Source organism: Bombus flavifrons, chromosome 17 (assembly GCF_040668555.2).
Source record: "Bombus flavifrons isolate JBK064 chromosome 17, iyBomFlav1_principal, whole genome shotgun sequence".
NCBI classification, from domain to species: Eukaryota; Metazoa; Arthropoda; class Insecta; order Hymenoptera; family Apidae; genus Bombus; species Bombus flavifrons.
In genome coordinates, this window is record NC_138458.1 from 4,121,067 (window position 1) to 4,148,786 (window position 27,720).

A 27,720-nucleotide genomic window follows, 5' to 3' on the forward strand; every position below is an offset into this window, starting at 1 on the left:
TGACCAACGTTTTAAACGATTGGCTCTCACGAGTGACATCAAAAATGAGGACCAATTTCGGAACGAAATGAGACCCTTCTGTTACGAGGAGGAGCCGACATCTTCGCCAAGAAATTCACCGGCGGAACCCGAAGCCAAACGACGCAAGTTATCGGGCCACCAGGTTAGGTGCCATTACTGTGGTACCTACGGACATAAAATAATGGAGTGCCGCAAGAGGATGCGTAGCGAACAGCAGAAGGATACACGACGCCAGAAAAGAAGCCGACCAGCTACATCGTCCAAGGTGGTTTGCTTCAAGTGTCGTGCGGAGGACCGTATCACAGCTGATTGTCTGCTACTGCAGGTCAGAAAACCCGGCCTCAAGAACGAACGTCGAGTCGACTCCTGCGTGGTGGAGTCTCCAGCTGGTAGTTCAAGTCATCTGGGTGAGTCGTTCCCATTTTATTTCGATTCCGGAGCCGAATGCTCATTAATTAAAGAATCTACAGTCTCCAAATCGTCTGGCCAACGAACGACTGATGTAGTAGTAATGCGAGGCATAGGGAATACTTATGTTAAAAGTGTTATTTAATAAGGTTTTGGGTTTATAAACTAACGATTCACTTAGATTCGTTATCTCCAATATATTTCAGTCTAATAATTCAGTCTTATAACACATCTTACCACACAGGAATCTCCAAGTCAATAGAACAACGTGGTCGACTTCTAAGACAAAAGAGCGTCGTTAGAAGTCGTACCAACTTAGCTTGTAGCAACCAACGATCATACCAACTTAACATTTCTCAACACTCCCCTTTGATCGCTATTTTCTACAAGCCCCATAGCTTTGGTAAATTGCTGAGTCAATTTACCAAAAAAAAAAAAAAAATATTTTTCGCAATTTACAATTTGCGAAAAATATTTATAATCCATTACACATATTGTAACCAAAACTAAAATATTGTCTTATTCTTACCTTATAATAATAAATAATGTGACCTTAAGTATTAGACCAAATAGGAAAACAATAATAATAATAGTCACCTACTGCCACTCTGGCTCGGTAGGTACAGAAATTTATTTTATTTCCTATTATATTCTAAACATCCTTAACATTAACTTACTAAAAAAGATGAGTTTCTCACTTATTTTCCATTGCATTTATTTATATTACAATAATCTGAAGACATCTTTGCAAAATAGTAAAAATTGATCTGTTGGATTTCTTCCCTCCGAGCTAGTCTAAGCTGCGCTATGTTCCTTATGTGTGTTGGCAGTTGTAACTAGATACAGTCTTCATGTTTGTATGACTGTAGGTCCTTGTTTCTTTTGTCCTTCGTATCAGTCTAGTCTGTCGCAACTTCTCCTCGAAACCTTGTGCCCTTCATTTTCAGTAATTTAATTCTCTACCGCAACGCCCTCTATATGATTCCCACATTTGTTCTCCCTGTTTCGAATCTCAGCAAGTGGAGTATGGAATACCGTTGTTTCTATGTCAGTTGTGTATCCAACGATAAATCTTTATATACTGTTACATCGAAGATTTTCATTTTTGCTTCCCAGTTATATATTTCTTTCTTTATGAATGGTTTCCAAAGAGCTCCAAGAGCTTATTTGCCTTTCGCTATGAACTGTTGGCAGGTCTGATTGAATACCCCTGAAGCCAAAAAGGTAAACACCTAGATGTGTATACCTTTTGCTATTGCTATTACTATCGTCAGGGAGGAAGTATACACTCTGGTAATAGCAATGGTAACAGTAACAATCGTAACAGTAGAGAAAAATGGGGGTTGCTCACGCTTATGGTTCTGGTTGTTCGCGAACTAGTGCTGCACCATGCGGCCAAGTACTGAAGGTTGCAGACGCTAGCACATACAAGAACCTACAATGCACAATAACATAGACAAGAACCTATTAATTTCCATTTTACATGAACCTATCTAATTGTACTACGAGAAGGTTTATATCTACTTTTCCATCCAATAGACACGTACAAGAATAACAAAATCGCGAATAATTAAACTAATTGTAAGTTGTCAAAGGAAGAAAAATTAATCGTTTACTATATTTTTTCTAGAGAAGAAAAGAGAATATTCTCTTTAAAACGATAATGGATCAGTAGAATGACACAATAATCTTAATATATTTTCCTTACACAATAGTGTTTTAGATTTAACATTGAATTTACTTTTGTCCCAATAATTCACTAGATAGCGAACAGTGAATAATATTTCTGACAGAATGTATCCATCTCTGGTATTTATTTTACATGCATGTTCGTTTACAAGAATGACAAAAACAGAAATTCCAATCGTCTATGGACAGTATGTAAGAACATGAAGACGTAACGACTAATTTGTGTAACCACGTAATTGAGTGGTGCAATTAGCCACGCTCTTTATCCATCTTATTTTCATTACTGACACAAATTTATTAATTCTATGAATCTTGATCTTGTTAAAATTAAGAGAACTATATTGAGATAAACATTTCACATTATATTGACATCAGACGAAACTTCTCGTTTGGTATCTAGCGAAAGAATAACGAATAAACAGAACGATATAAAAGATGAAACGACGATACAAAATCTTTCAGCGAAAATTTAGAAAATAGGCAATTAGGACTCTCTACTAAAAGAAATTATTTTTAAAAATATAGGAAATTATGTTATAATATTGATAGCAAAAATTTCATTTTAAAGGAAAAACGAAATTTTTTACGGAAATTTAATATATCTATCAACTTTTTATGGCAAATATAATTAAAAATCGCCTACAATGGTGTCGTGTTTCGTGTAATTTTAATTACAAAAATATCACGGACATGTTGATGAAAGTTTCATAAAAAGAGGGCCAATAACATAAGTTTTATTGTTGCATTGTTGCCTTATCGATTACCGATCTCGGATTGAGTAATATTGCTCGTCACTACCTCTGTAGTTGGTAACAGATGTTTAGTAAGGAAAATGTAATTGTAAAACGTAATTGTTTTATTGTATATCTAATGATATCATCAAAATGCTAAAATGGTCCTACCGTGAGTGTATCTTAATTGAATTATTTTATTATTATTAAGTAATATTATTATTAAGTAAGTATTAAGCAATGATTGTTGCGTTTACATACAAGAAAGTTACAATACAAGAAACATTCGATAATTACACAAAAATCTGGTGCCAAATATTACAATAACGAAGATGTAGAAACGATTGCATTTTTCGATACTGAGACGTATGAACATCGAAAAAGTCAGAAACTGAACGTAGAAAATAACAATGCGAGTAACGAAACGATCGACAAATATTAAATACCCGCGATAAGGTAAGACCTTTAACTCAAAAATCAACCTTCCTTGTTTTTGATTTGTTGTCAATAAAACTTTTACCGACATGTTTCTTATATCCTTCTGATTGAAATGACACCAAACACCATATAATATGGAGTATATTTGCCTACTCATTTTAACCTAAAAGATCTCACAAGTATGTTGGTAAAAGTTTAAATTTTCAAAAATCATAAAAATTTTAAAATCAAATAAGATAACTGTCGCTTTTAAATTAGTACTTAGTTACATTGTTTCAGCAATATTTGTCATGTCACATTACTCGATCGCGGCGGGTCATCGAGCTTCTGGAGGCGCCAGAGGGAATTCCTCTCCATAGTGGGGATGACTCCGTGCAACGGAGACTCTTTTTACTTGTTAAATAATCTTTTGCGAAAACTAATGAACATTTAGGGACAACTATTAACATTAAGCCTTGGTTGCTATTTACATGTGTTCCTGTTCTACAATTTTTCTTAGCGACATTGCTAATGCTTCTTTGTATTGGGCAGGATCCTTGCACAGATACATTGCATGAACATCAACAATGAAGCTTCTGGTTTTCATTCTAAATCTGGTAATAATCTATGATTCTTTCACAACATCCGTATAGAGCGTTCAGTATCGTCGTGAAGATTATCCGTATCGTTTTCAAACAGATCATTTTCGTCGTTCAAGGAAACCGAAGCTACACTTACGAAGTTATATAACACAAAAGCAAAGGCTTCCTTGTGAACATTCTTTATCCCTATCAATTTGTGGACCAATAATATTAGGTAACCAGTTTAATGGAGAATGAAGTAATCGAATTCTTCTGCCATTTGCCAACGAGGAAGCATTGGGTTAAGTAACATGAACCCTTTCCAAATCAACAATTAACCAACTAACTACGATAGAAACTCCCAACTAAATAAATTTTCTATTATTCTTTCCTCTTATGTAGAGTGTGGTACAACGATTCAACATTCTCAAGTACGTGTTCAAAAACAAAACAAAAATATTAGATTTCATCTAGTAAACTAGTCATCTAGTAAACTAGTCATCTAATTTCCTCAAAAAAAGGTTGAGTAGTTTGTTACGATATTAAGAAAGTTATTCCGTTTTAGAGGCTGTTTGATCAGTTATGCGAGTAACTCCACATATTACGTTGAAAATCGAATCTTTGGATATTGAAAATTATTACTAGAAACTTGTAAAGCAACGGGTGATCAAAATATTCATTATCCAAGTAGCATGGTTGATCAGTGATATATTAATTGCGGATTGAGTAGGATTAAAATATCGATTAAGATAAGGTTAAGGTAATAAAATAGAGATAAGATAGAGGTTAGGTTTGATTAATTAGGGTAGCTAATATCATGTGTGTATTTAGGTTACGGATGTACGTTTGAATTATAGCTGAATGTATACGTAGGTTTGCATATATGGTTGTGTATATACATATTCATTCATATATATGAGATTATATAGATTATATATGTGAAGTATATATTTATTTATTTATTTTACTAATTTCTTTTATATTGCAGCGAGTATCACGGGTGGTACGTCTATAGAAACGAAATGTTGTAATTCTATAAGCAAACCAATAAAGACAAAAAAATATTCAACCTAACCGAACCTAACCTAACTGAAAATTATCCCATTTATTTATACTTGTAACGATATTTGAGCATTGTTTGAGTAAACTACATAGAAATTCCTTTCGTATGTTTTGAAGGAAAATTAGTAAAATTTTCAATAATTTGTTTAATATAATTCCATTTAATATTATTCCATTACAAAATTTTATTACATCGTAGTTATATATGTTATATCTTCGTTACATAAGAAATATTTGAACATTTTACAGTGATAACAAATGAGATATTAAACGAACAAATCACAGATACGTGCTAAACAGTTAAATAACCAAACATGAAGTAATCACTATTCTTCGACGTGCTGTGAATGGCGTTAAAATACTTGGCATAATCAGCATACTAACGCTTTCCCCTCTACCGTAACTAGCGCATTGCCTTCTTCGATGTTTCTATTTATACGTGCATTTGCATCGATGCGCTAATCTATTTTCACTCCTTTGCAAATAGAAAACCGTAACGCAAGCGCAATAATAATATAAAAAAAGAATCGGTGACTTTCATATGTCCTCTAAGTATTACAGAAAAACTAATCATGTCAAATGATGCCCCCCTCGAAACTATTCAACTTCTATCTGAAACATTTTTTAATATTATCGACAACAAACGAAATGTTCCAGATGATGAAGTTAAATGGATCACCCGGTAAATGGACCGTTTATTTTGAAAGTGGCGCAAGTCAATTTTTTGAAAGAATTGATTAAACGAGAAATTTATTCTTCAATGCGAACTTTTCGTTTATAAATAATTTATAATTTAAATCGCAAAATATTCGTTTATTTCTATCGATTGAAATTTAGTTAATAAATAAAATTGCATAATCAATAATTTATTTTGAAAGTGCCGCAAGTCCATTTCGTAGTCTGCCCAAACAGCCACCGGTAATGAAATACAAATGGTATTGGAATTAAACAACAGTGTTTTGTCTTTCCTGCCCTTATTTATAAAGAAAAGTGGGTCAAAGCATGAAGCGTGAAGTTTAAATAAATGAAATTTGTTAAATCACATGGTCCAGTAGTTTTAAAAGTGGTGTCAAGCTATTCACGACCCTGAAGAAAGAAAATATTTAAAAATTGGGTAATTTGACCTAAACTCTTACTTATATTAATTGAATATTAATTGAAGATTAAAATTTCAAAAATAATAGAAATTGCAAAAGACGAGACGATTATCGTACCAGTTCGAAGTTTTAATATTTGTGTATGTGTATATACGTAAAGAGTGTAGACGTTACATTTGTCCCCCTTCAATGAACAAACCAATATGATGAAAATCATTTAATTTCACTAACCAATTAATGGATTAATCGATTTAACGTATTTTCGTAATCTTAAATTACTTGAATACGTTACGACATTTTGTATTATACGTGATTTTGTAGTTCGTAAATTTGTTCGAATAAAACAAATTTTGAAAATAAGTTTATTAATATGCAATCAATAATATCGCCATACTAAATCGAACATTCGAGCAAATCTAACTTCATTATTCCTATGAAATTACTTCGGCAAATCTTGGCATAACCTCTAGTTGGCTTAATATTTAGTTTAACGCTTGTTATTTCCGATATATGATAACTAGACTGCAGGCTCTTGTGCAAGTTCATATTTTTATGAACACAACTAAAAAGGCAGAACCTAAACAGAGATTTGTGTTGTCCTATAACTATGATGATAAGTATCTTTAAATATCTCGTATATTTCTGCATATTACGTATTTGCATTCTGTACATTTTTGCACATACAAATTTTCCAAAAATGCATCCGCAGTCTAATGATACTGATTGTAAATTAAAATATACGGATCGATGTACGGAGTATTAAATATTTCATCTAAAACCTCTCGTTGGTTTTAACCTATTTCTTTACTGTACTAAACTTCTAGTCAAATATCTAAATACTTAAATGGATTATGTCAGATATTTACATAATTCGTTAATTTAAAAAATTCGTGTAAATATAACATTTTGCTAGTTTACTAAATATTTACATGTACAAAAGAATGGATAATTTTTACTCTCTCTTTTAATTCAAATTAATTTCTTGGTACATTTAATATTAAAAAAATATATAAATCACAAAATTGTTTAAATAAACAATGAGCAATGTGAGAAATAATTGGTACATATAGTAAAGTACCCTTTTTAGAATATACTAAAGTATATTTACTTGTATTTCAGGCTCACAGCCTATTACAAAGAAGGTTACTGGTATATAATACATATATTATATATCATACATACATCAACATATATTCATATATATACCCAATATATGCACATACACACTGCAATATAGTAACTTAATTTTTATTATGATTTAACTAGCATTAATTTTCCTACTTTTATGATCTCTTGTACAAAATGGGATATATTTCTTATTTCCCATATAATCCTAATATTTAATAAGACAGGCAATTCTTCTTCTCCAACTTTTTATGCATAGTTCTACGAGAAAACATATATAATTTCATAGACACAAAATTATTTTACAATTTCTATCTCGCTCTATAGTTCATCTACCCATATTTTTGTATGCACGTGTCAGGTACCAAAACACATTTTGTTACAAATAATGGTTATTCATGATCAAAAAAGAAATTCTGCCACGGATAATGATTATCAATAACAAAAAAAATTCTCTCATATGTAGCAGTTATCGACAACCAAAATAAAATTCTCTTACCTATTATGCTTATCGGTAATCAAAAGAAATTTTTCTCCTGGAAAATGGTTATCGGTAATTAAAGTAAAATTCTCTTATCTATTACGGTTATCGGTAAAAATTTTCTGCCCGAAAATGGTTATCGACAACCAAAATGAAATTCTCTTGTCTATTGTGGTTATCGGCAACTAAAAAGATTTCGATTTTTATAACGGTTAATCATAACCAAAATCGGTTAAACTTATCTATTAACTCTCATAGTTCAACTTTTAGTCACTTTGGCTATAACTGTTAGGCTGCCTGATACGTATGTATATATTTCAAAACTGAATATAAAGATTACAGTCTTCCCATATATTGACTGTGAACTACTAATGAACTACGTAACACGGAATGTATTTTCTTGCCAAGGTGAGACCAGATAAGAGAGAGCTACTATATACACGAATTCATAGTCTTAAAGAAACAAATCTACGACGCAAGGTTTTACCTGTAAATTCGATAAGTTCCATTTGGTCCGGGTATGGTCAAGGCGAAAGAACCGAATGATTTAACGGACGAGGGAAAGAGAACGGCGAGCCGGGCGAAGATAAAGATTGAGCCAGTGAAGAGTATCACGAACGAAGAGGAGGCTTGAGAATGAGAAGGAATTTGGTGCGGGCAGTGGAAAGCGGCAGGTGTTCCGGGTTAATATTCGTAGCGAAGAGGATTGTTTTGCAACGCTAACTCTCCGGGCAGCTTACGTGCCCGTGCTCGTCTCGTAATTAGTTTGACTTTCACCGTGAGGGCCACCATACCGAGCACACTTTCGCTCGTCTTCAGTTTTGCCCGTCTCCTCTGCTTGCCTCTACTTGCCTCTGGAATTACGTTACGGAGAAAATGCCTGAATGCGTCCACAGGAATTTAGGCCGATATCAAGGACGTTCTCCCATAACCTCGCCAGATCCGAATCGTCAATTCGACGATCCGAGAGTCGACCAGCGCGTCCCACGTGACTCACGGGATCCTCGAAATCTTTGTATCAACGGCGCAAAGCGGCGCAATTTGATTCACCACATCCTTACAGCAGCGATGCTTACTCAATAACGGGCTTTGATGTAACCGGGCTTTGATTTCTTGTAATCTCCGAATGATCCGTTGCGATACGAAGTCTCCTTCATGCAATATCGTTTCACGAGGCGTTTAAACACCGCGCTACGTCGCCCTCTTGTTGCACCTTCATTCAGACTTTCTTCCAGTGCAGCGTGACGATGAGGCTCGCTGCCAAAATTGTACCCAACCGTTTTGCACCGTCACTTTTTTCCTCTTTCGTTCCGCAAAATTATACACAACCACTTTACGCCGTAACTCTTCCCTCTTTCGTTCGATATTCAACGTTCTCGAAATCACAGGTTTATACATGATGGAAACTAAAATCTTTTTATCTCAAGTATTCATGAACTAGGCACGTGTGTCGAAATTGGATGCAACGACAATCATTGAGCTGTTATCGTTTTGGTAACCGACTGTGGTAGAAACGCAAATTTGCCATAACCTAATTTATGTCGACTCTTGTTTTCATCCTGCCATCTAAAGGAAACATACGTCACTACGTAATAGTAATATGATCTGTGCTTTCGTTTCTTTTAATGCCGTTATAAGGATACGCGAGGATATTTTTGCTCGAATTGCTATATAAAAAAACCTTGTCAAGAAGAAAGGTTTATCGAATATATTAGCTACAATTGGCTTACGAACATGCGTGACGCGTGTGAAAGAAATCTACAAAATTTTATTCTCACATTTACACTCGATAAACAAAGAAGCAGAGCGGCTGAAAAATACCGTTGAAAAATGAAATTAATGGACGTATCGTCGATCGATTCTCTAGAACCTCGACGCGGCTGGATAACGATCACGCGAAAGCGTTTCTATTAAATTAATTAAAATAAAATACACGGTAAATTAAAGAAGATCCTTTGTTCGCGCTTCCGATCACACCGGTTTGAATGGCGAAAAATTTCCCGGTGTAAATTTCGCCTCCGTAAACCATTCTAGACGGGCCAAGACGAAAACCAGGGATGTCGTTAATCCGTAATAAGATCAGGGTTACGTAGTCACCTGAACGAAGATCGCCCGATCGATGATCGAATGAGCGAAGGAAGAGGACCGAGGATGTTCCTTTTCCCCTCTTCCAGCTCGTATAAAAGTCCGAATGTGTCGATCCAGCCGGCACAACAGTGAAAGATCGTCGGTGAAAGACGTTCTCCTTTGCGACATCTACCTTTCGTCCTCGTACCCTCTTCGATCGCCGCGAAATACAACGATGTTGATCTATCTGGTGAGTTGTTCGATTCCTTCGTCGTGTCAGTTCTTTAACTTTGTCGCCTCTACCGATTTTTCCAATTTTCCGAATTTCCGACTTTCACGATGCCACGTCTTTTCTGCACGTCGACCGTTTACGCAAAAATATTGGCTAAAGAAAAAGGGGGGGGGTAAAGTTTATGAGAACTGTGAAACAATTGCAATTGTGTTATTACACTCTTAACAGATCTAGTGAAAAATTCTTTGAAATGTTGTTTCAATCGAGCCAAGAAAATGTCGGCCAAACGCTATTCGAAGAAGTGTTCCAAATAAAACTTGTTTCACTTCAAGGGGGATGTCTTGTTATGATGTCTAGATTTGTCTAAATGCAGGCGTTTTTGAGATCTCAAGGTGCTCTTTGTTTTCTCTTTTTCTTTCTTTAATGTGAATTACACAATTTTCGATTCTCTACAAAATAGTATTAGGGTACTTGTATCTGAAAGTGCCAAGTTTAAAAAATATTTCGATCTTAATTTCGTGGACTGAGTGCATGTCAGACGAGGAGAACGTAAACATAAAGCGCTGCCATCTTTTCTTGTCTTTCATACGGTAAGTTTTAAAAGATTAAAGTTGAAATATCTTTTAAACTAATCATTGTTCAATACAAGTTCCTTGATATCATTTTGTAGAGAATTAAAAAATGCATCGAATGGTGCATAGAAAAATGTATAGTTCCATTTAAAAAAAATAGAGGTCACCTTGAAATCTCGAAAGCGCGTCTGCCTAAACAAGTTTTGCGATCATCGCAAGATATCCCTCTAAAAATAAAGTAAGTTTTATTTGAAACACCTTTTCGGACAGTGTATAGTTTAACAGATATTCGCGTGGATCGATTAAAATGAGATACCCTGTATTGTATGTACATATATAATGATAAACAAAATTATAATATCTGACTAATAGTCACTCCAATAGTACTCCAGTTTCGATTAGAAATGTTTTTCTTCTCTCTTTCTAAATATTTTCCCCTGGAAGAATATGATTCCAAAGATAAAACTAAAATTTACTCGTGCAAGTTTCAATTCCCCAAAGCGCTTCCGAGTATTTTTTCGAAATGTTTCAGAATTTCTTTCATAATCGTCATAAAAGTCTTATCGTATCGATATCCGAGAAATATATGTACAATGGATACAGTGAAAGTTCGAATTCGGATAATTTCTTGATTCTTATTTAGCAATGCATACTAACCAGTAATTGAAAATAACAGTTATCTTAGCAACATTTTTTGAAGAAACGTCATTGAGTAAAAATTAATTTTAATTTTAATTAAATTTAAGAAGCTAGTCATCAATAAATCTCAAAGAAATTTCTGAAACAATGAAATGCTTAAAAAAACCTTAATTTTCCATTGTCCTGATTACGAACAGCCATTATCGATAATGGAATTTAATTTTGATTACAAGCAATCAATATAAATGACCAGATTTTTTTAGATTACCAATAACTATTATCGATGACCTGAATTTTGTTTTGGTTATTGATAACTATTATCGATGGTGACAATTTTTTTTTATTACCGCTAACCAATATCGACAACAAAAATTTTCTACTTACATTCGACTATTGTCAATTGTTACATTATTACTGATAATTAGTATTCATTGACAACATAAAAAAGCTTAATTATAAAACTCATATATGTTATTAAGCAAAGAGAACGATATGAAAATATATGAAACAAAGAATAGGATAAATATATTGTAATACAATACTTTATTGTATGTTATTCTTTGTTCCACATATTATTTTCATACCGTTTCTTGGCATAATAAAATACATAAGTTTTATAATTAATCTTTTTCAGGTTGTCAATAAATATGTACAAATCATCAGTAATATTAACAACAATTGACAATAGTCCAGTGTAACGAAAGTATACTTCTGCCGTCGATAATGGTTATCGACACCTAAAATAAAATTCGGTCCATCGATAATGGTTACTGGTAACTAGAAAATATTTCGCTCATCTATATTGGTTATTGGTAAGCAAAATTAAATTTCCGTCGTCGATAATAGTTATCCATAATCAAAATAAAATTCCCATCATCGATAATGTTTACCGCTAATCAAAAATATTTTAATCATTTATAATGGTTATTCGTAACCAAAAGTTTTAAATTACAGAGATCTATAATTACTTTTATACCATAACTTTTTAATTTGCCTTGTAACGGTTATGATGTCTGTTAGTAGCTAAAGTAGATAATATTTTTAACAACACGTTGATGCTCATTTTTCCGCAATCAGCGATCTGTTCTTCACGACTGGTCTTCGTGTAATTTGATCTCCTGTGGAACCTGTTGGCTACCCTTACATGTTATGACTTCGCTTTAGGACCGTCTATAATTTGTTTGCAATTTGCAACTAAAGTATACTATCTCGATCCATGCAATTTGAATTCTATTCCAAAAGTGAGATCACAACTGACAAGTTTGTGCGCTAAAAGCTGTCTCGAAATATCTAAGAAATAATAAAAAAATTAGATGAAAAGGAAGCTGCGGTTCAATAAATTCATTTCACTTAACTGAACAAATTGTATCAAAACGTTGTAAAAATGAAATTTATCAACAAAGCATTTGAAATTAAACAATTTTTCGATATTTATATTTGGAATCATTATATATAATGAAGGAACTTCAACCAAGTGATCTAAAACAGAAAGGAACAGTCAAAAACAGGACGTACACTTAGTCAAGTACAACAAACTATACGCATAAAACTTTGTATTAAATTAAATGATTAACAGTTCCAAAAAAAATACAAGAATACAATTTACAAAGATAAAATGGGATAAATAGTAAAGCAAAATGTAAAAAATAAAATATTGTAAAAATAGTTATTCGATTATTTACTCGGAGTATTACATATTTTAATATGTACTCAAAATTTTTAAATCCTCTATTTTACACAGAAAAGTGCAGCATTTTCGTTTAATCTAAAATCTTTCTTTTTTGAACTTATACAAATATGAAATACAAATACTGTGGACTAAGAAAACAAAAATTTTTATTTATTTTTATTTATTATTATGTATTATTATTATTATCATTATTGTGTTAGGTTTCTGCCCATTACAAGCTTAGGTGATAAGCCGGTTCCAAATATAAGCAAGAAAGTAAAGTAAAGCAGACATTGTTATAAAAATATATGAGTAGATACATAAGTAAGCATATTCCAAAAAACAAAAATTATTTCACAGTAGTTTTATAGAGTCAAAAGAAACCGAGCAAAAAATATCCCAGTTATGATAATTCGCGATTAACACTCAGCAGCCAGCCTCATTTTCCGCTCCAAATCTGCTGAGAATTAGAATGCTTTAGAAGAAACTTATATTAAAGTAACCGTATCAATTGTAAAACGTTTTTACCCATTTTAGTCTATAATTATATGTTATAGGTTCCCATTTACGCTATATATGTAATGTAATATTATAATACGTAAAAAAGGACAATCATAATTATTAAAATCTCATAAAAATGAAAGATATTTGATATATTCAATATATGAAATTATTATTATCATTATTTTTTATTATTTATTATTATCATTCTTGCGTCAACCTTTCGCTCACTACAAGCTTAGATAATAATCGGAATACGAATATAGGTAAAAAATTAATAATATTACAAAAATATGTAATTAAACATAAAAATATCAATATTTCTTTGATATAGTGTTAGATTTGTATTATCCTTCTTACTAGTAATTAATATCGCATTACTCTAAATGAAGGTACGCTATCTCTTAGTACTCTAGGCAAATTACTCTAATTAGTAGTGCAGTCTCTTTACATCATCTTCAGTCTCGCTTTCATAATTTGCGTTCTGTTTTTATTTGTACCGTGTATATATTTTTAATCTGAGTTCGCTATATGTTGGGCAGTCTTTTAGGATGTGTTCGATCGAAGCATTACTGACTGACACATTAATTAAATATCATCAACGCGAACGAGAGACTTGATACGACTGCCAAATCCTTCTGGTTCGTAGTTAAATGTATAGCATATACTGACCTATCTAGCGCAATTCTAGAAATAATATTGATTTTAAGGAAACAAGCTAAAAATAAATAATAAATTTTACTTGTAAAAGTCTTAGTTTAAAAAAAATTAATTTTGAGATACGTACATTTAATTCATATACAACCTGAATAGTATATATATAATACTTTTTAATTTATCGTTTATTAAAATATCGCGTAAAATAATGCAACATCGATAACATCGCAAATTATTAAAATAAATACGTACTGTTAAAAACAGAGGATTTTGTTAATTTTATTTGTATATAATACCATATAATATAATACCGTATATACCATATAATACCATATAATACCGTATATAATACCATGTGAAATTTTCTCTTTTCCTTCTCTTTAATTTACTTCGTTCGAGCTGTCTCCGACAAAAGATACCGAGAAGTAAATTTCATACTTAAATTCCATAACGAGTGTGGCCGTGTTTCTTTCGTGGGCGTCGATGCATCAACATTTTACGATTTCACTTGATTTTAAAGCAGAGATCTGGCCAGAATCGTACACTTCACATGCATTTTACTACAGAAACGAAATTTTTCTCCCGTCTTAACGATGAAGGAAAAAAAAATGTATACTTTATAACTTATTTTATTTAGTTTATTATGTTACAAAAATTTTTGAGGTTATGAGCCTTACTATGAACATATGAGCATATATGATGTTTACACTGGCAGTATAGCATAAATAGAAATATAGATGTCTCTTTTAATCGACAAATTGGACCATTTACTTTGAAAGTGGTCTAAGTTCATCTTCCTTTGTTTAGAGATATTGATGCGGCGTTTCCATCAATTGAAAAATTCTTATAAGATCTACTTAGCTTTTTTTAAAATTAATTCGACCAGTATCTTCCTTCAGTGTCATAAATAGACTCAAAGACACTTTCAAAATTGTACAGTTCATTAAATTTTAATTATTTAAAATTTATGTTTTATGCTTCAATCTATATATGTTTATAGATAAGAGCAGGAAACACAAAGTACTGTTGATTAATTTCAATATTATTTGTTTTTGATCATTAGTGTCTCGACTATTTGGACATACTACAAATTACAGAAAATGAACTTACAGCACTTTCAAAATAAATGATTATGCAATTCCATTTATTAACGAAGTTTCAATTAATTAAAACAAACGAATAATTTGTAATTTAAATTAAAGATTGCTTATAAATAAAAAGTTCACATTAAAGCATATATAAATTTTTCATTCCCTCCACTTTTGCAAAAAATAAACACACTAGTTTGAATCTTATTAATCTTTTAACACATATCAATGTAACTATAAACCAGTGGGATAATAAAAGAAAAATATCGATAAAATACCAGAGATCCAAAATAACGGTTATTTTAAACATTTCTTGGGAAAGTAATCAAAAGAAATTCCGGCCACTTATATTAGTTACTACTAACCAAAATTAAATTTCTGTCGTCGATGATGATTACTGATGAACAAAAAAATTTGTATCGCTTATGATAAATCCATGACCAAAATTTTTAAATCAAAGATATTATCTCTTATACTATAACTTTTTAAATTCGTCTTATAACAGTTATAATGTGTGTAAAAAACTAAAAGCTGTATTTTATTATACTAAAAAAATGTAATGAAATAAAAATGTTTAGACCCTTTGCTTCATTGAAAATGATAAAAGGAAAGAAACAAATAAATTTGCTCTCAAATACAGAGTCTGTATCGTTAAAGTAATTACTTCGTTTCACGGTTGTATTGCTAACGACGATGCATCTTTACGGACGATTAATCTTCCAATTCGTTCCGATCAATAAAACGTTCACGGAAGAAAAAGCTCATCAATGCAATGTTAAGCATCCGAACGTACGAATAAGGAGAGCGAAAATGTACAACGATGCAGTTGGTCCGCCGTTCGAAAGTAGCCGAATTGTTTTCACGATGAAAGTTGATCGCGTATTCCGCGTGCATGTGACCACGTACCAACGTGATCAATCTGTCGTAAGCAAGCACCTACGTACAGTGGTTCACGAAAGTATTTGAGAAATTTTTCATATATACAGTATGTCCTGTTTAACTGGAAACGGTCAAATATCTCGATAACTACGAATGATGCGAAAAAATGTTTCAGGCAAAAATCATTTGACGTCAAAGGGAACATATTGTGTTTTTATACATTTGATTTTGCGATCACCTTAAAACATCTTGCAATAGTGACATTAAAATTTGTAACCTCCGTAATACTTCTATTTTTTAGTTCATACTCTTATAGCTGGCATTCAGACGTTGCCGAAATACTACAATATAAATACTATATATGTAACAGAAATATTACTAGAAATACTTTTGTACCATCCATTGTCAAAACGTACACTTCAAAATTCCACAGAACAACGCAAAGAATTAACCTACAAGTGATTGCAATCACAAGTCACTCGCAACTGACTGACCGTTTTGGAAACATTAGAAAACTGCGAAATCATGTGTCGGCAATGTAATGTAAGTAGTGTAGCATTATGAAAAACATCTTTATGTGTTCCCATGGTATATATTAGGTAACACTAATGCTGACGGCATATCGAATTTTAAAGTTTATATCTCGATGGTGGATGATGCAGAAGACACAGGTTTGTAATGTTTTGAAAACTTCCGAATGCCAGCAACAAGCATATATAACAAATATATAATAAAAATATTGTTATTTCTATACTCAGAGGTAAGATCAGAATAGTTATTATTTTATTGAATGAATAAATCTATCACACCGTTCTGAGCCAAAAAAACCTTTATTGCACGCGCTTACAAAAACTAGGGATAAAAACAAAAAGGCATCTTAAGCCTATCGATTAAATCTATCGATTGTAACTAGGATCATCCTCTAGTTACTATTTCTTATAACTATCGCATCTGCATATGGATGGCGAGCACGTTCACGTTGTCATTTTCAACAAAAAAAAATTAATTTACAAATTTAATACTATCTTTACATGATATTTCAAGGTCGTTACAAGATCAAATAGATAAAATTACAATATGTCTTTCTCGAGATCATACAACTGTTGTCTAATAAATTTGTCGTATCATTCGTATTATTGCAGATATTTGAACATTTCGAGTTAAACAGGACATTCTGTATATAGCAGAATTTGTAGTAGCCGAATTAATTGGGAAAGAGATGATTATTCGAATGAAGGAATCCGAATAGTAAAACACGCGTCCTTTTTTTAACTATAACATTTTTTTAACTATTACAAAGCAATCTACCTTTCATGACAACTAATCAATATTTGTCTGTCTTGTTTTTATCGTCTCGTTTCATTAGTCATGGTTCTGAAGCATCTTCAAAATTGAGAACAGAAATACCCTGAACCATCTTCAATATAGAAAGACTTCAAATCAAAAATGAAATATCGAGCACCGACACATTATCATATATCTTAAAAAGAATAATTACAAGAACAATTACAAAGAATACGATATTGTTGTAACTATAACTTATGTAGCCAGGTTTTGAAAATATAAATTTCAGGTTTTAAGTTAAAGGTTTGAGATTCGTAAGCTTAACGTTCTATGACATTTATCCAAAAATTATAAGGTACAGATGGAGAAAATAAATAAATAAGTAATAATAATAATAAAAGAATATACAAAAAAAACAAGCTTAAAAAGTACACTATTTAAACAATCAAAATATCAGGAAAAAGGTGACACGAAGAATTGTAAATATTTTTAATTTCACTTTAACACTAACTAAATCTAATCTCAATCTAATATAAACCGCATTAAATTTCGTTAATTTTTTTTCACGATTCATCCATTACAGCTGAACCTAACCCTAACCCTAACGTAAACCACATGTTGAATTTTTTTAATTTCGTTTGTTATATATTTTGTAACGCTTTCATTATTCGACTATTTTATTAATAAATATTGAATTAAATTTCTTTTTTACCTATTTACTATTTAACACCTTTCACTTAATAGCAGTCATATACCAGAATGAGATTGAGATTAGATTTAGGTATAGTTTTACAGTAAAATTAAAAGTACTTATAATTGTTCACGATACTCCTTTGTGATATTTTACTTATTTAAATAGTCCTTTTTAACATATTGAAGTTTAAAAAAATCAAAGATACTGACCAAATTGCTCACTATTACCAATGTATTCCTTTGTTGGGCTTCATTAAATTACATTCTATGTTTCTAATGCTATGAACATTTCAAAATAGGGCAGGTTTTCATCGTCACTTTCATTATAATTTTCTTTTTTTCAGTACTTAGCATTGGGACTTAAAATTAGAAACCCTTTTTATCCAGATTTTAGAACTTTTCGCATAATATACATCTAGAAACTAACATACTGCATTGCTGATTTATCGAAACATCGTATAACATTACTCACGTGTAATAAAGTCTAGATGTTTATTTTTTAATTCCAGTAAAATTTTTCTCTGTTTTTGTTTCTTGATATCAATCATAGATCTTTGAACGTCGTAGACTCTTGTAATTTTTGTAACACTTTCACACCTTTTTTTAACCTTTGAAATGTATTTTCTTTTCCTTCAACGCTCGATATAATACATTACTTCTTCGAAGTTGTTGTACATGCGTTTATAATATATTTACATACACATTATTAATACGTAGAATATTAGCTTTGTACTAGGGTAATAGGGAGGATATGAAATTGCAAGAGGTACATGTAATACTAAAAAACATAAGCAGAAAATTGCTTGCAATATTTATCCCCAGATCCCACTGTATTATACAAAACATTTTGATATCTCATTAGCACTATAACGAGACACGACTATCATAATTATACTGGTGAATTTTAAAATGGATCTAAAAATTGACATAGGGATACAAGATATTGGGTTAGTGCAAAAGTTCGTGCCCAATTCCAACAGATGTCACTAAATTATTTGTGTGCAAGTCACATCTGTTGCTGCATGCTCGAACTTCATAGCGGATAAAAATAGCGATATTCAAGTCTTATTTCAACAACAGACATTTGTTCTCTGACAGTTTTTACATTGTAAGAAAAAGATGTTGAAAATGAACGGAGAAAAGATTCAGTTACATCGTGTTATGCTCTACAAATTGCGGAAAATGATAAACGATGACGTTCTGCTCAATTTATCAGAAAATAATCCAACTTCGACTGAAGAAATTTCAGAGAAACTTTTTTATTGTACAAAGAAGTGATGCATGGTCTTGGAAAACGTCCTGAATATTTTTTACGACAATTTCCGCTGTTACACCTTCCTGGAATTCGTAGAGCATGACATGACGCATGGCATGACATGAAGGAAACGAATCTTTCCTTCGCTCATTTTCAAAATTTTTGCTTTACGATGTAAAAGCTATCGAAACATAAAAGTCTGCTGCTGAAATAGCGATCGAATGTCCCTCTTTTGTTCTCCATGAAGTTCGCACATACAGTAACAGATGTGACTTGCAGGCAAATAATCTACTGACATCCATTGGATCGGGCACGAACTTATGCACTGACCCAATTTTTATTGGGAACGTACACTTTGCAAAGATCAGCAAAGTACCTAAACAGTAAATTATTCGCCATAATCAGCCACAATAGCCGTCTCTAACGCTGTAACGAGATATGACTTTCGTGATTATATTAGTGAAATTAGAAACGGATCTGACAATTTACATATGACTTACAAGATATTTATTGGCAGAATAGAATTCGCAAAAACCAACAAAGTATTTGAACAGTTAATTACTTCCTATATATATTAATGAGCCATAATAGTACAACCGGTAGTAAAACCATCTTTAGTACTAACTACATGTTTAAGACTGCTATCATGTAGCATACTAATTGTTCAAGGCGTATGTTTGATATAAGTGTCTTGTAATTTCTATATACATTTTTGCATTGATTTCAAATTTTACTATTATAATATATAATGAAGAAGATCGTATCTCATTACAGTAACGAATTTTTAAAAAATTTCGTATAATAAATAAATTTATTAAAAAATACTGTGATAAATATCTGAATAATTTCATGAGGCTATACTTTTATTCGGACTGCTACTGATATTTACTATAAATTGAATGGTCATCACAACTTTTATTTTCTAGTTATTTCATTATAAAACTGTTACTTATATCATATGTGCCTTATAATGTAAGGCTAAATAAAACAAATGCTGCTAGATTTTTCCAATAAATGTAAAAAGTAGGTACGACCAAGTAGTTATAACCGATAGTGTCATAATATCTACATTATAAAAGATTTTTATTTTATTTTTTTTAATTTTAAAATTTATACTACGTGGTAATAGGTCAAGTAAATAAAGAAAGTTCATATAAATTTATGTTAGAAAATGCTTTATTGAAGAGTTATATAGGCGTTAGTAAAAATTTATGCTGCTGTCGTGAAAATAATGGTAAATGCATTTTGAATGTATTCCCAAAGCTGGTTTTCTGTCTCTATCACATTTTCATAAATCAACTGTTTAGCATGAGCCCATAAATAATACTATCTACGATTCTGCATAACGAGTCTCAAGGAAAACCATTCCGGAAATTTTTGAACCCTCATGACTCTTCAGCAAAGCACTTTCGTACATAAATTTCTATGAATTCCGTTTACCTGCTTAACCTCACTAACACATAGCATAAATTTTGTTCCGACCTTTGTAGTATGCACTTTGTGCTAACTGTAATGCAAGTATAATTAATGCAATTTGTTCCAGAGTAAGTACGATCTGTATTCTTTACTGCAATTAATATATTCATCAAAAAATTCTATCATGAGTGTTCGAATACTTCCGTGAGCCATTGTAACCGCATACATACTAGAAACGCAGCGAAAGAGCAGTCGTGGCCGTTTCGCAATCAATTTTCTACCACGTTAAATTGTTACGCTTATGCAACTGCTCTTCCTTTCCTGTCGTACGGAACGAAATTCGAAGAAACTACGTAAACCGACACCCACGTGCGATCTTGGCGCTGCTGGATTGTCAACAACTAACAGTATGTTCCCACATCTTCGAGGAAATTTCACTGTTCGCTGCTCGGCCGGTGTTGGTGCTCAACGACCGTTTCGTTATCTTTCTCGCCAACGTAACTATTCCTGTATTGTTCCTGCCAACACCGATGCGATGATCACGTTAACCGTTAAAATATTCCTTATCTTCAGTTCTATCATTTCCTCATCATTAGCTATATCTGCTTTGTTCTTTCTTTATGAAAGAGATTCTGTCACAGGAATTTTGATACACTTTATCGTGGGAGGAAATAAACTAAAATCGCGGTACAATACAATAGACTAAAATAATAATAATAATAAACAGATAAAAACACTCGCAGCATCTTTTCAAAGAGGGACAGATATAAACATAGCAATCACACAAGCAGATACACAATATACACGGTTAAATCTAAATACAAATATGCTAAATATATGCACCGGAATAACCAGAAATACCAGACCAAACAATAGAAAGATATAAAACGAAACCATTACATAGAAAACGTATAAAAATCGCGGAATAAGATAATATAAACGCGGAGTTGACATATCCATGGCTCGAAGAAGGAGATTTGTAACCAGCAATTGCAGGATTTATGATAGCCATCTGGGACCAAGTTATTAAGTTACCAGGAATTACAGAAAATACATATTGGAAGAAGGAATAGAAGATAATAAATGTAGCAAATGACAGCTAGTTACTAAGTTACCAGGAATCACAGAGAATACATATTGAAAGAAGAAATCGAAGATGATAAATACAGCAAATAACAGAAACTATGAAATGCGACACATTATATACAAACAGACATAAGCAAGCAACAGGAATCATTCACAAAATCATACATAAATACAAATTTACAATAGAAAAGTAATCATACTATACATACAGACTATAAACAGTATTAGAGAACGATGACGTAAAGATATATTGGCATAGAACAATACAGATAAATTATACAATAACAAATAACGACACTAATAGGTAAAAAGAACAGAATGACATACCTAATAAAAATTAGCAACCCCAACGGCAACAGTGTTCGTAAAAATATACAAGAATTAGGCCTGAACATAAACATCCATACATGCATACAAAAATCAGTTCTTTTAATAGCTACAAATATAACACACTCATTTCTACCATTAAATCGGTCAATATAGAGAGACTTGGCATCATGCCCATATACGTGCATACATAATACCCGTACTGATGAATATATGGATAATAATAATATTTTATTGTACACCAGACTTTATGTCTGTTACAAGAAGGTCTTTTAACACAGTGAACTGGTTTATTTAAATATACTTTTTCTTATCTTAGCGACGGATATTCTACATAAATTCTAAATACATTTATTTATTACAATATACATTAGACGTAAATATAGTATATATAATGATGACATAATATGCATATGCGTGAACTTAAACTATAATACTAATATACTATAATATCAAAATATTTAACTACACTTGTAATATTGTTCAGTGTTTACTCCTTAATGCTAGATAAACTGAAATATTAAGTAAAGTATAGATGCTATAAAACGAAATATTATATTATATTTACGCAATTTTTCTAACAGTCTAAGTCATTCACAAATTTATCTTATTTTAATCATTCTAAGAAATTTGGTAAAAAACGTGGGTTGACCAATGACCACTATGACGATCAATAAGTTAATTATGTTTTGACAAATGTTTATATATGATATATTATGTGCTGTACGTAATATTTTACATAATTGTAGAATGACATATATTATACATTGTGAACATTTTGGAATGAAGTATAATTTAGAAGATACATATTTACGTGGATCGATTAAATGAGACACACTTTGTACACTATGTACATAGATACATTTTATATCATTTGTGATCACTTGATTAAACAACATTCTTTTTATATAATAAAATCTTGTACAAGATCGTATAATGAAAGTTACAAATTAATAATATTTCATTTTATAAAACGAATTGCATAGTCAAAACAATATTTAAATGTTTAAATGTTCATGATCAAAAAAGGATGACAAAAGTTTAATATAAAAATTTAACGAAATATTCGATTTAACAATAAGACAAAATCTTTTCTTTTGTAGATAATCTCTGATAAACATCTGATCTAAATATTTAATCAAAAGAACAATGATAAAGAATAATGAGTTTAAGCTAAATAAAACGTTTTTATTGTGTGGGGATTGAAGAAAGGGCGAGAGAGATGTAGGGACAATGATGAGAAAAAAAGAGAGTTTCGTCCTGGGTCCGCTGCTAGACTCGTTGATTAACCGTTGATTAGTCGTTTAGAAGTTGTGCTTGTAGGAAGTGCTTAGAGTGGGAACACTAGTGGGAAAGTTTGACGTATCGCACTACAGTAGGTTAAGTGGAAAGGTTAAGTCACATATCTGCAACGTCATTGCTACCAGATAGTGCGAAAATAGCTTATCTACATGCATATTAAATAAGGAAGCCGTTTCTGTATTGAGACTGAAAATATAACAATTTATATTTCGGTAGTCATTTTTCTCAAAACCTCTTGACTCTTGACCAGAAACGTTTATCTAAATCAACACGGCAGCGTAGATCTCTGGTGGCAGGGCGGAAAAGCTTCCTGCAATTGTTTCTATAAACTTACTACTCAAAACATAGCAGTCGAGATGAAATAAATAAAGTGATGGAAAGCGGTTCAGTTAATTAAAAGATTCAAACAAAAAATCACGTATTATTTATATGATAATTGGCTGACTTCGTTATCCGAAACATATTATTTTTCTAATTTAATGATACTCGTTTATGTTGACATTTTAATCATGGGAATTCCATTGAAGAAACTTTCACGAAATCAATGAAGTCTACTACCAATTAATCTACTATTCAATTAACTACTAGTTTCGTAATCAGCCAATAAGGAGATAATTATACGACTTTTAAGAAACAATGCGGCAGATTCTCCCGCATAAAGAAAAAATAAACAGAGCGAGGAAATTCGAAAAGGAAAAGCCGGGATGCAAGAGTAAAAGTAAAAGGCACCACTTATTTTTTGAAATATAGTCACTGCACTGGAAATAATTAGTATGACACTTTAATTACGCCATCTTTGTTCTCTTTCTTCTCCCTTTTCCTTAAGAAAATCTGTTTCTTTTCAACGGTTAATATCAATACTTAATAAAGACAAATTACTTAATTTCTAAAAAAAATTAAATCATAAATCCTTTACTTTGTCACTATCTGATACTGGCTAATATGTTTGATCATCTTCGCTACTGAATTTATTTTCATTTATTAGAATTCATGTTTAATTTAATTTTTGGCGTGAAAGAATTAATTCGGAATATTGAATTAATTCTAGATAACTCTGTAATATATTCTGGAAACGTAAATCAAATTCCTGCATAATATTAACTTCGAACTTAATATGTCTGTTTATTCAAATTTACTAGCAGTCGATAGATATGAGAGGTTACATATGTTTTAAGATTTACACTTTTTTACATGAAAATGAATTATTTTATCATGTCTTGTTATTCTTGTCATTCTTGTCTGATACTCGTTGAAAGAATGTTATTACTTAATTCAATTAAGAATTTCAATCTCTTCAAAAAGTAAAAGTAAAATATTTTAGGTGTAAAAGTAAAATTTAAAAGACCTTACATTTGACTTCAATAACTCAGTATAAATTCATTAATATTCTATTTTTGACATTGTTTCGATAAATACAGGGTGGTCCATCTGACACGACACATTTACAACTATGTAACAAAAAATTTTTTAACCGAAATTGAGCAGTATCGTGTTTACAATAAATGTCTATAATAAAAAATTTCGAAAATAATTTGTTTTCGTGAAGAAACCAAGCTCACCTTGGATTTCTTAAGTACGATCATACTTTTTTCTTATTACATTGTAGTAGACGTCAAGATGAATTCTAACTACGGAAGAATAAGAATCTATTGTAATTATCGTAATCAGTGAACAGTGCATCTAAAACAGGTTTAAAATGATGTCAATGCTTTTCTACTGTTTCCCTAAAAGTAAAGTGTAATTAAATGTGAATTAAACGTCTACAGCTGATACTATGTAACTGTCCCCTTTAGCCAAATCCATTAAGCTAATTGTGGTTATTTGCAACTACTGACTTCTACGTTTATTAGCATTAGATTTACTTTAAACACATTTATTGGATTTAATGAATCGAAATTATTAACTAATTTATATGTAAAGCTAATGAATTAGAACTTGAAATCAAAACTTTTTTTTATCACAAAATATGATACGATATTCACTATGGATATAAAAAATATGCCTAAATCGTAAGTAGGCTTCTGAATCCGAGTAATTTAAAACTTTAAATTCAGCACAGACTTATTATTAATATTATGCATTTCATAACTAGATAAAATGGAAAGGTCACAAAATTAGGAAATAGAAATAGGCGATACTAATCAATTTTTAACTTGATGAAAATGCTTTCTACATATATGAATGTCGCGATATGATATAAATTTAGCTATAGAATAATTAACAAAGTGATTACTAAACGGAATTACTATATAATTTCATGTTTATTATGTGTGGACGACATATGTCAAATACCCACTTTTATCACTTTTCTTCTTCTTTAATTATAAATCAAGATGATACAAAACAGCTTTATCGAAAAAATGAAACTTTAATATTTTAGTCTAATAGAAAAGAAACAATATTCAATGAATTTAACCGTATTGTTCATAAAATGAAGTTTGTACCTTATTTAGACATCATAAAAAAGAATCATTTTGAACATTATAATCATTGCGATTTGATAGTTCTGCAATTCCAATTGTCACAAATAAAATATGTTACAAAATGGAAAATCGCGAAAAATGGACATTCCTCGTTTTTTCTCCTTATCCTTCAATTTCATTATAATAACTTCGAGATATTAAAAATTCTTTCAGACCACGCTACTATTGGTAGCTTCTACGACAGTATACTCGAAACCAGCACCGGAACCACCTAGCTCGTACTTTCCTCCATCGAGCGGTGCTAGTCTCTCAAGCGGTAGTTATGGTCCACCAGACCGCTATGGGCCACCCCAACAACAACCTGTCGTCCATAAACACGTTTACGTTCATGTACCACCTCCGGAAGCGCCAGAATACAAACCACCAAAATACATACCACCCGCAGCACCACCACAGAAACATTACAAGATTGTGTTTATAAAAGCACCTACTCCACCAACACCAACAGCACCAGCTCTACCACCATTACCGCCTCAAGATGAAGAAAAGACTTTGATCTACGTACTGGTGAAAAAGCCGGAAGAGGCTCCAGAAGTTGTTCTCCCGACTCAAGCACCAACGCAGCCCAGCAAACCAGAAGTCTATTTCATTCGATATAAGACACAGGTAAAGTACACAAAGTTTAAACATTTAAAGCAAAATTATGCTGATGATTGTAAACACATTCGAATGATTGGACGTCAAGCAAAAATGAGACACTAAATAAATATAATTGTGAATATTATAAATATTTATTATAATAACTGCATTTAAAGAATCTAATTAAGATATCTACTTAATACTGATTGACATAATCATTACTAATGAATGAATATTAAACAATATTATATTACATACTTTATGAACTGAATTTGTGGTTACCTTTATAATGTGTATACACAGAGTCACAAATTTGCGGTGTACATAAATACATATAAAGATATGTATGTAAAAAAATTAACACTACTTTAAAGAACCGCTTTTTCAAAATCAATTTTACCATTACTATATCCTATCATATTTAATTACATTTGACATGTAATATTTTATTATTGAGAAAAATTATTTAGAAATGATTTTATCTGGGATTAGAAAATATCCACTATAAGTAAGCAAATAATAATTAGATGTTAGATAAATTTAAAAAATGACTGTTAAAAGTCAATGAAGCACTTATTTATCACAAATACAGGAATTTCTTAAAACAAGTTGAAAAGGCTGTACTTTTCTTATGTTACAGAAGGAACAACAAAATGCAGAATATGGACCCCCACCGCAATCACCTCCTTCAGATAACTATGGCGCTCCACCATCAAGCCCTGGTGGTCCTTATTAAATAATCCTATTCCATAAGAATGCTCTGAATCAAATACTCAAAACACGTGAATCTCGTGAATTATAGAGATTTTAGTCAATAACAATACTCATCATCTATGAGATATTGAGAAAATCAATCTGTAAGTAATGTGATTACTATTACAAAGTTTTGTGACTTTTATGATTAGACTGAGATACTATTTATCTCTGTCAATGATAGTATACTAAAGACACTTTGTAATGTTAATATCATTAACCATAAGTTGAGATGAAAATTCATGCATAATACTTGTGTTAATTTATTATATATATTACTTTTATCTCTATTAATTTCAAATTATTATCAAATGAATCAGAAAGAAAGTTATACAGAATCAGAAATATCTTTACTGCAAATTTCAACATTATTTTAGAGCACTATTCACAAAGGATTATCACATATAGAAAGTTAACAAATTTGGAAATTTCTGATTAATACAAGATACACAATGAAAATTATTGTAACTAATACATATGTATATTTTAATAAAACTATTTGTACTTTTGTAAAAAGTTTCACTTCATTAGTTTTACATTTATTTCCCCTTTAAAGCTACTGTAATATGAATTTTCTTTTTCGATTAATATACACAATTCAATAAAAGTAGATCAGAAACTAAAGA

General features: G+C 31.4%; 1 protein-coding gene and 3 long non-coding RNA genes across 4 annotated transcripts; 2 read left to right on the forward strand and 2 right to left on the reverse strand.

Annotated features, from left to right (window-relative positions):
- Nucleotides 1–1,508: 1,508 nt before the first annotated feature.
- LOC138188663 (uncharacterized) lies at nt 1,509–9,869 on the reverse strand. Its single transcript, XR_011175605.1, has 3 exons — nt 7,288–9,869; nt 1,781–1,864; nt 1,509–1,639 (listed from the first exon to the last, which is right to left on the reverse strand). It is a non-coding gene; the product is annotated as an uncharacterized LOC138188663 (long non-coding RNA).
- On the forward strand, nt 3,745–4,308 carry LOC138188664 (uncharacterized). The gene is made up of 3 exons (XR_011175606.1): nt 3,745–3,883; nt 3,966–4,153; nt 4,250–4,308. It is a non-coding gene; the product is annotated as an uncharacterized LOC138188664 (long non-coding RNA).
- LOC138188662 (uncharacterized) lies at nt 9,835–27,565 on the forward strand. Its single transcript, XM_069130647.1, has 3 exons — nt 9,835–9,929; nt 25,916–26,368; nt 26,982–27,565. Exons 1-3 carry the CDS (start codon nt 9,915–9,917, stop codon nt 27,075–27,077), a joined length of 564 nt encoding a protein of 187 aa, XP_068986748.1. The 5' UTR covers nt 9,835–9,914; the 3' UTR covers nt 27,078–27,565.
- On the reverse strand, nt 13,124–16,241 carry LOC138188653 (uncharacterized). Its single transcript, XR_011175597.1, has 3 exons — nt 14,302–16,241; nt 14,080–14,200; nt 13,124–13,979 (listed from the first exon to the last, which is right to left on the reverse strand). It is a non-coding gene; the product is annotated as an uncharacterized LOC138188653 (long non-coding RNA).
- Nucleotides 27,566–27,720: the final 155 nt, after the last annotated feature.

Excerpts from the sequence above, each read along its gene's own strand:
- LOC138188662 (XM_069130647.1), top strand. Across the intron at positions 26,369-26,981 it reads TCATTCGATATAAGACACAG|AAGGAACAACAAAATGCAGA; the intron begins GTAAAGTACACA and ends CTTATGTTACAG.